General features: G+C 38.4%; 1 protein-coding gene across 1 annotated transcript in view; it reads right to left on the reverse strand.

The window, feature by feature from the left end:
• The window catches only part of LOC122057605, a 7,951-nt gene extending 5,606 nt beyond the window's left edge, over positions 1-2,345 (reverse strand). The window contains exon 1 of the mRNA XM_042619758.1: positions 1,840-2,345. Coding sequence (XP_042475692.1) covers positions 1,840-2,130 — 291 coding nt within the window. The 5' untranslated portion in view covers positions 2,131-2,345. The remainder of the gene's footprint in view (positions 1-1,839) is intronic.
• Between the last annotated feature and the right edge of the window lie 7,651 nt (positions 2,346-9,996).

Here is a 9,996-nt window from a genome sequence, read left to right on the forward strand (position 1 = left end):
AAAAAAAAAAAAAAAAAATAAAAAAAAAATAAAAAAAAAAATAAAAGAAGAAGAAGAAGAAGAAGAAGAAGAAGAGAGAAAAAGAAGCATGGGTGGCTGTTTCTGTTCCTTCTTGAGATCACAAAGATCAGATTGGGCCAACTTTTAAGCAAATAATTTTTTATTAACAGCTAATGAATTCAACCGCACTGCAATAGGAAAAAAACCACAGTTTTGGGGAATATCAAGCTTCCAATTGTGGCTACAGATCATTGAGGATGAAGAGAAAGAAGCACCCACCAATGGGCCATGTCCATCCATTAACTTAGCCTGAATAGTTTTAACAGCAAAGTTCCCATCATAGGAATGAAACCAAATAAGAGAGCCTTTCTTCCCTGTGAGAATGATGGAGATTCTAAGGATTGTCAAGGCTTCTACTGAGAGAAAGGATTTAATCTTTGTGCTGTTCCATCTCTTTGCATGTCATCGATCAACACGGCCACATAATAGGCCCCTCCATTCCTTATGGCAGAGAGGATCTGGAAGCCCCTTTACCATCTTATGCAAATAGATGTACCAGCTCCCACAGTCCATCTGGATCCTTGTACGAGGAAATCCCTGCCCTGAAGAATAGACCTCAGGAGTCTGGCCCAGAAAAGGAAGAACCTGAGATATACTTGGCTTTCAGGAGTCTAGCCCAGAAAACATTTTGATTGTGAATAAGCCTCCAAACTTGGCAAGCTAAAAGAGCCAAGAAAATCCTGGAGATGATGAAAGCCACCCCTCTATTCTCCTTTGCAACACAGGCCCAATACCATTTCTGCTACTAAATTCTTTTGTCCACCTTAATTAAGGGTTTTACATTTAATCACAGGAATCTTGAATATAGACACTGTGTTGATGAGAAGAGCAGACATTAATTCCTTGAGCAAAACTTCCTTCCCAGCAAGAGACAAAAGAGCTCAATAACTCTTTTTGGTTCTGCCAAACTCGGTAGGCAACCCCAGATAACGCTTATGATTTAAGACTAACTTCATGCCCAAAGCAGAAGCAATTCTGTCCTTGAACATAATCAGCAATGCTGCTTAAATAAATCCCCTACTTGGCCATATTGACTTTTCTGTGAGGCCTGGCAATATTTCCTAATGATGGCCATTAAATTTCTCCTTCATGCTCCCCCGCCTTCAAAAACAGCAGACAATCATCTGGAAATAACAGATGCGAGGATAAAAAGATAGGGGGTTGAGGCAGGGGGATAGGCTGGACTCTAGCAACTGGTTTCCATTTGGCTTAATATGATATTCCACAGTTGCCATTTCTAAAGAAAACTCACTCAAGAAAAGGCTACTCAATCTTGTCATAGGCCTTACACATGTCTAATTTTCTAGTCATCATCTTAGAGAAACCCTTTAGATGCCTCACGTAATGGAAAAGCTCAAGCTCGTGGGCAACTAAGATATTATCTGCTATCCTTAGAGACTGAATAAATGCAATCTGAGAGGGACAGTCAAAATTATTCAGCATAGGCTTCAATCTATTCACCATGCATTTGACAACGATTTTATATAGTACTGTCCACAAACTAATGGGGCGAAATTGTGTTGTCACTTCAAAATGTGGGGTTTTCTGATTCAACATAATCGCAGAAGAGTTGATATCCTAAACAAACATTTATTTGTAAAAATGTATCTTGAGACTTTGAACAAATTTACTGTTAAATAGCCACAAATAAATGAAAATTCAAACACCCATATGAGAAAGCACATCAAGTGCATAACATATTAATCTTCGTCTCTATACAATCTTTAGACCCCAAGAAACTAAAATTAACAGTATAAGAGATATCAATTATGGAATTACCTCTTCACGGGTGGCGGAGTGGGCATTCAATTGCAGGGCTAGAGCAGCATTTGAAGCGAGGGAATGGGCATGGAGGTGTGGGAGGCGTTGAGAGATGTCAGGAGGAGGGAGTCTCAGACGTAGATCTTGGATCGAACGGGTGATACAGGCAGCTTTCACATCTAAATCTCGGGCGTATTTCTGCTGCTCAGGTGTGAACTTAACGACAGGGAATCGATTCCTCTCATCTTCATCGTCGCTTTGGCCGCCACCTCCGACAACGTCTGCAGCCCAAGCAAGCAAACCCGCCATTCCTCTCCTCCCTTTCCGATCCTCTTTCACTCCAGCAGTCGATACCCGGAAGAAGAAAAGACCAGAATTGTTCCCCGCTTGCTACTGATGTGGTAAGAATGATTAGCTCTGGGTTCTTTTCTGGGTAAATTACATATGAAGTGCCCTGAGTTTAGTTCGCAAAGAGGTCATTTCAGGTTTCTCAAAAACAGTTCTCACCACAGAAAAAAAAAAGGGTTTTTGAAAACAGTTTGGGTTCCTTAAATACAAATTTTGTTGTAAAATAGATTTATTTTTATTTTCACCCTTCTAAGCCACTGATTAGGTACATCAAACACTGCATACCGTTGGATCGAAAAAAATCCTCTACCGTGGATGCAGCGGTGCGCGAGCATCCGATGGCCAGAACGACCCCTCATCCACATTCAATGGTTGAAGGCATGGTTGTGCATCAAAACCTATTGCCTATGAGTTATTCTATCGACATGCAAACCAAAGATACCTCCAAATTGTGAGTTTCAGAAAGTCTCTCGGCTTATTGGTTATGATAATAGGGTTTGGAAACGAGATCTCCTTGCTTCTCTTTTCAATCCTAATGAGATGATTGAGATTTTGAAAATCCGACTTCCTTTGTTCTTGCGCAAAGATTTTCATACTTTGGAGTGCCTCTCGAAATAGAATATTTTTGGTTAAATTGGCTTACCACTTATTGTCCAATCTAGAAGTTGAAAATGATGTGTCTCAAGCTTCTTCTTCCGCTCTTAAATCTTGGCAGCACTGGTTTGAAAGCAAATTTGAAGTTACAACTCTCTAAAAAGTAAAATATTTCTTTGGTGAGCTTGTGTTGAGGGCCTTGCCTCTTCGGTTGATCTTTGTCCATAAGATATCTCAGTTGATCCCCATTATGTGTGATACGGCAATGTCCAATAATCAACTTACCATATTCTTTTGACTTGTCCTTTTGTACAGATAGTGTCACTTGATAGTAGTTTGTCTCTCAAAACCCTGAAAGGTGACACATTCTTCCTCCATGATTGGGTTGATAGTTATAAGGTGTTTTCCTCAAGATGTAAGGAAGTTAGTAAGGAGATGATATCCCTGTTTACTGGCAATTGTGATTAGCTCAAAATGATCATCTATTTGGAAAGTGTGTATGGTCACCATTGGAGGTTATTTGATCAGCAAAAAATCATTTCATGGAGTTTTATCATTCCATCTCCCCTCCTCATCGATTGGTTCCTATAGTTAGAGCCCCGATAGATCTCTCTTTACCCCATCAGTGAGATCCCCGCTTTCGTTGGGGCTGTGATGACTTCGTGATGTAAACAAAGTACACTTGCTTGGCAAGTCAAGCATGAAGATTCAATAAAAGGCAATTTTTTCGAGGCAAGATTTTTTTCGTCAACTGGGGTGATAAGGAGTTCATATAAATCGTCCTCGGTTTGGCCTAGAAATAAAAGAGTGTGGAGATTTATTACTTAAAAGGAAAGGTGTGTTGTTGGGAATGGTGAGCGAATTAATTGGATGGAGGATTAGTTTATTGACGATCTGATGGGAGTTGAAGCTTCCCTCTTTCCTAGGAAGCGAGCGGTCAAAGACTTCATTCAGGACTTTTCATGGAATTCACCGCAGGTTAATTCTGAGTTTATGAGATACATATTCAATAAATTCAAAAGGCAGTGAACATTCCTTCTTATCCGGTCGTGGATAAGTGTTGTTGGAGCAATCCTAAATCAGGTTGCTTTTCGATAAAATCGTCTTAGGAGGGATTAGGAGAGAGATCCCGAAGTGCCTTGGTACTCTTTAGTCTAGAACAGTCGTTTTCTTTCTCGTCAGTCTATGTTTGGATAGAAATTGCTGCATGGAAGATTAACTATAGAGGAGGCTATTCAATTAAAGGGAATTTGTCTGGCATCTCGGTGTGAGCAATGTCGGGCTTCTTCGGAGTCTCCACAACATCTGTTCTTGGAATGTAGGTATTCCAAGTCGGTTTGGTGTAATTTTTCCTTTTGTTTCAATATCACCTGGTTGCCTCAAGCTTCGATTTCTGATTTGGTGGCTTGGTGGAAAGCTAGGAGTAAACAGGTTCCTATTAAAGAACCTGGTTGGCTGGTCTTATCCTAGTGCCTTTCTTCTTATGGCTGCAAAGAAATGGTCGAGAATTTGAGTGGAATGAGTTGAGGGCTGACTTATTATTGTGATAGATAATGTTTGCTATCAGGGAGCTCATTTGGCCTATAGGTGTCATCTCATTTCGGTGAATGACCTGATCTAAGCAAGAATCTTAGGTGTCTCGGTCCTTTCTCTTAGGAGTCTGGTACTCTAGAAGTTTTTTGGTGTGCTCTTCCTATTTCTTGGTTTAAACTTAATGTGGATGGTTGTTCTCTTAGTAATCTTGGAAGAGTGGGGGTTGTTGTTATTCATGATTCGAATGCTAAGGTGGTTACATTGTTTGGAATTTTTCTTGGAGTAAAAACAAATTATGAACTAGAATGTCAAGGTCTTATCCAAGGTATAATGATGGCAAAAGAGTTGGACATTCATCATCTCTGGATTGAATCGGATTCAATTTTTGTGACAGTTGCAGTTATTAGAGATTCAATCACCTGATATGTTTTGCAGGATTGGCATTTTGTGAGGCCCTATCTCTTCGCCATTCAGTGGAAAATCAAGCATTGCTTTAGAGCAGCTAACACCATTGCGGATTATCTAGCGAAGTTGGCAACTCATAGTGAAATCTCCTCCTTCTCCCCTAGCCTCCTCGCTCTATAAAGGATGAGCTTCGAGTGGATGCTATGAGCTTATCAAGGTTTCATTTCTATTAATTTTGTTGAGTTGAGGAGTTTTGATTTCCTCCCTTACTAATGGCAATGCCAAAGTTGGGGGTTTGGTCTCCATCTTCTCATCTTTTGTTCTGAGTTTCTGGTTTCTATTTTGACTCAAATTGTAATCATTTTTTTTTCCTTTTTTTTTTTTTTTTTTTTTTAAACATAACCCTTTTGCGGAAAAAAAAAGAAGTTAGGCTTGAAGTCTCTTTATGCTTTAAGTAGAAGAAGACAAAGAACTAATTTAGTGAAATGTTCATCTTGTTGAGCTCATTTGAAGGTTCAAGTCTCCTACTCTAAAGGGGAGTTGATGATTCCAGTCTGTAGAGACAGTATCCTGAGACATCTTTGTAAACATTAGACAAAAGATGTAAGAATTTTTATCCTTATATTTACTTTGCCATTATAATCTGTGCTAACGTATGCATTCTAGCAATAGGAGATTATTGTTATGAAAGTATGCTAGCTTAACTTTGATTGTAGGGCAATCTTTAGCCCATTACTATTGTTTTATTTCTGTAAAAGGTTCTTCGTTGGTGCAAACATTGGGAATGGGTGTTGTAATCTTTGGGTGTGGGGTGCTCCCAACTATAGGTGTAGTTAAAGTAGTGTATTGAGTAGGTATGAAGCCTTTACAGACACTACTCCGGAGACGTAGGCATCTTGCCAAGCCTCATAAAATTTTTTGTGTTATGCGTGTGGATTTATTACTTATTGTATTCCTTAGAAGTGCGTAGAATGTGGAATGATTGTGCACACTTGGAAGTGTCTATGAGAGGCTGAGTGTGCATATGATTGTGTGCTAACAGGAACATGTTTGCAGAGATTGTCAAGTCAACCCATATGGTTGTTAAAGAAGAGAAAATTAGATACACTGATTCACCTCCTCTCAGTGTCTGTTGGGGGTTCAACATTTTGGTCAACCAATGAAGGTATGAAATGCTTCCAAATGGGGTGTGATCTCTTTCCTCCTTGGAGAGAGATTTGGTGTCTGTCTTATGTGAAATAAATATTCCTAAGGGTGTGGGAAAATAATCATATTTGTCGCATGGGTTTTAGAGTCTTGTAGGTGTCCTAGAGGTCTTCGTCTGAGTCTAGGTGCATGGCTTAAACGACAAAAACGAGAATGAAACGAGATATGAACAAAGATTCACCAAATCCTTATAATTTCGCCGAACTCGGCACAATTTTTAATTTGGCCAACATAATTGGTATCTGGCCGATGTTGGCCTGGAAGCAAATGACATCTACCAGAGTGCATTCAACGTCATTGGCTGAGTCGATATAACTCTGGCTTGAGTTGACTCAGTGGGTTTAGTCCAATTGAGTTTCTTTCTCAATTTAGGACTTGTCTACGATTTGTTGGGTGGTCTTGGTCAATTCTAATTGTATCAACATTTTTAAAAATATTTTGATTCAATTGATCAATCATCCTATGCCAACATAAAAGCATAAATACATTGCTTAGGTCTAAGAAAAGATCTTAACCTTAAATAGAAAATCACTTAGCATCTCAAGGGGTTCCCAACTCATGATTGCTTCGGCTTTCTAGGAGTGACAAACCGTGGTGTCTACACGCCTTAAGTCATCAGTTTATAAAGAGGGTGGGTCAAGTCGAATCACTTGATTTTCCAACTATTACTCTGATAAGAGACATTTTTACTCTTTGACAATTAATGGAGGAAATCAATTAAGCAAGGAAGACCATGGTTCAAACTATCAGATTGAAATCGTTAGAATCGATTGATTCAAATCAAAATCAATCAACTTCTTATCCAATTTTTTTTTATACTTAAAACTCATTTTCGAACCGGTTATGAATGCACTAGAATTTTCCTTCTTGGCTATTTTTTTACCTTCTTTTAATTAGTTAGATAGCAGATAGCTAATAAAAAAAATTTGGGGTAAGAAAAACTAGTAAGACCTAGGATCTAGTCTCTAGATCTAATGTGACATATAAGACTTAAATAAGAAACTCAAAAAAGATCTATGCAACTCCTTGTTTTCTTCCTTCCAATTCCATTTCCTAGTATTTCAGTGGAATCCATTTCCAATTCAAATATGAATAGGTGGAGGTTGATCCCATGCTCGATGCTGGTTTCTTAACCTTGAGGCAATGCCATAATCCTTTTCTCATTCTATCAAACAACGATATAAATCTTTACCACAATATATATATATATATATATATATATATATATATATTTATAGAATCTCTAGTGATCCCATGTCTCTTCTGTTGAACTCGTTAAACCTTATCAATACCCAACCTTTCCACACACAATAACACTTGCAATGGCTTTAGAATGGATTAGAACAGTCTTTCTACTCTTTCGCAATTGTGCTTGAGAAGATTTGGTTTCCTTCTTGCAGGTAACGTTCAAGAAAACTGAAGTGTCGGAGAAGTCGTGTGAGGAGGTCTCACCAAATGGCTTCGCCTGGGCCTCATCGCATTAGATCCAATTCCTCTTCATTTTCCTCTGCCCCTCACCAAGGATGACCGCTACAACTAGAAGGTCTCCCCCCCCTCCCCCTTTCTCACTATTAGATATCGAAATACTAGTTTCCAGTGGCGCATCTGATCGCCCCAAAACTGGTAAAGAAATGAGAAGGGGAGATTTGTATTTTATTATTCTTGATCAATAAAGGATACAATATAGGTTTAAATATACACAAAGGTTGCCCTAGTCAGCTAGCATATATAATAGGGAACTCCAAGAGTCCTTACAATAGTGAAAACTTACATGAGGTATAGAAACCTAGCTGCTCAAACTATAGCGACGAATATTGAGTTACCCGATTGGTTGGACTCAATATGTGCCAATACACCCCATCAAGGGGAAGACTCGCAAGGGCTGATCTTCAACTTGTCACGTATGAATTGGATACCCATAATCGATGGGGTCTTGGTGAAACATCAGCAGGTGATCCTTTTGTGGAAATGAATTGCATATATAGCTAACGATTAGCAACTCGTTCACGAACAAAATGCAAAACCTATCTCCACATGCTTGGTATGCTCATGGAAGATAGGATTTGTTGATAGGTAAGTGGCACCAATATTTTTACCAAAGAACGGGGGGGCCACACAGAGGAAACCCAAGCTCCTTGAACAGGGATTCTAACCAAATGAGTTATGCGGAGGCGTAGGCCAAGGCTTTGTACTCGGCCTCTGTGAGGACCTAACCACAGTCTTCTGCTTACAAGATGTCCGTGAGATAAGATTCTAATGGAGGGGATTCCATGTACCCAAAACCGTTTATGCAGAAAGGAGGCGGACAAATTGTAGACTGGGGCCTAGGGGAGCCATAGGGTGTAGAACATAGGGAGGAATGGGGAGAGGAATCCAAACTAAAGCGGAAGCTGGCGAGCGAGGGTAGATGGAGAGGGAAAAGGGAAGGCGAAGAAGCTATAATTACAAAAACCACCCTTACCTATACGGTTTGTAAATTAGCCCCAAGCTGCCTTGAGTAATTCAATATTGTAATTGATGTATACTAACAGTTTGTTGGCTGTGGAATACATACAAGTAGCTGTAAATGTACCCAAGAGAGAGTCTTAAAAAATGAGGTCCAAAATTCTTGAAAGAAAGTTCTATATAACAAAAGGAAGAGCAGGAAGTTGATGTTGATGCTGATGTTGTTAAAACCTTTGTACGTGTTTTAATAATAATATATATATATATATATATAACATTTATTTTTCTAAAATATAATAACTTATTCTCAAAACTATTCTTAAATCATAAAATTATCGAAAGTGTTTTATCAATATGTCATTTTCAATAGTTGTTATTTTGTCACACATTTTTTTAGCACACATTGGTGAAATAACAAATGTTCTCACTAAGAAGAAAAAAGTGTGTGATAAGGGAGAAATAAATAATGTTACAAATTATTTGACATTTAAGGAATGTGAAGAAGAAAATCCCTTAATCATAGGAATTGAAATTCTATTAAAAAAGCGCATAGGACATTGAAATATTTGAAATAGAAAAAAAATATTTAATTAGTCATCTTACTCATGAAAATGAAAATATCATTTTTTTTTTTTTGGGTAGAATAATAAAACATTTGTGAAGATGGAATCGGTATTAGGATTGGTCAAGGCCGATACCAATCCGATCCTGAATCGAATTGGTCTAAATCAGATAGAAATACCCTTGAATTCAATTAAAAAGGCTTTTATTTTTCTTTTACTATTTTACCTTTTGCATACCATTCCATTGATATTGTATTGGCCAAGAATTGAGATCGATCAAAGCTGATACTTCGCCATGACCTCTACCTCATCCTGCAATTTTCCTATGACTATGAATCCCAATCTCAAGGTTTCATATTTAATGAATTAAATAAAAGTTCAAATGCCACCAATAAAACTCCTTGTTTATGTGGCCTTGGGATAAAATTGAGCATGAGCTTGGCCAATCCCTTGCCGAGTGTAGGACAGTTGGAGTGTAGCAGTATACTAAGTTTTCAGCATGAAGGTTGACAAATGGGGTTATTATTAAGCTTAGTGCTATCTAAAGGCCTCTGCTTTGGACTAGAACATTGTTCAAACGATTTAAATTAATGTCATAACTCACTAAAAACAACTAAAAATTGTGTCAAATTCAATAGCACATCTAATGTTACTTTGTCCATATTTTGGATACCTTAGCTACTCTTCCCTTAGAAGAACATAAAACACTTATGCCCTGTTTGATTGATGATGTTTTGATGGGTGGAATCATTATACGAAATTTCCCACCCCAGTGAATTGTTAGGGCATTTGGATAATTGGGATAAAAAATTGTGGGGACGAAGTTGTTTTTTCTATCGTTCCACATGGCATGCCATTTCTTTCACCCCATTCCCTTGTAAATTGGTGGGACTCTTTCAGGAAAGGTAAGTGCAACAGCCTACGGTTATGTCTACCTCTATCTCTCTCCTGCTTTTAAAGCCAACGTATTAATCGGTGAGACTCTCGCCATAAAGGAAAGTGCAATGGTTATGTCAAACCCTATTCTTTCCTGCTTCTTCTTGTGAAACACAGCGAAACGAACGTGTATGGAAGATTCATT

This window comes from Macadamia integrifolia, chromosome 12 (genome assembly GCF_013358625.1).
Source record: "Macadamia integrifolia cultivar HAES 741 chromosome 12, SCU_Mint_v3, whole genome shotgun sequence".
In the NCBI taxonomy this organism is placed as follows: Eukaryota; Viridiplantae; Streptophyta; class Magnoliopsida; order Proteales; family Proteaceae; genus Macadamia; species Macadamia integrifolia.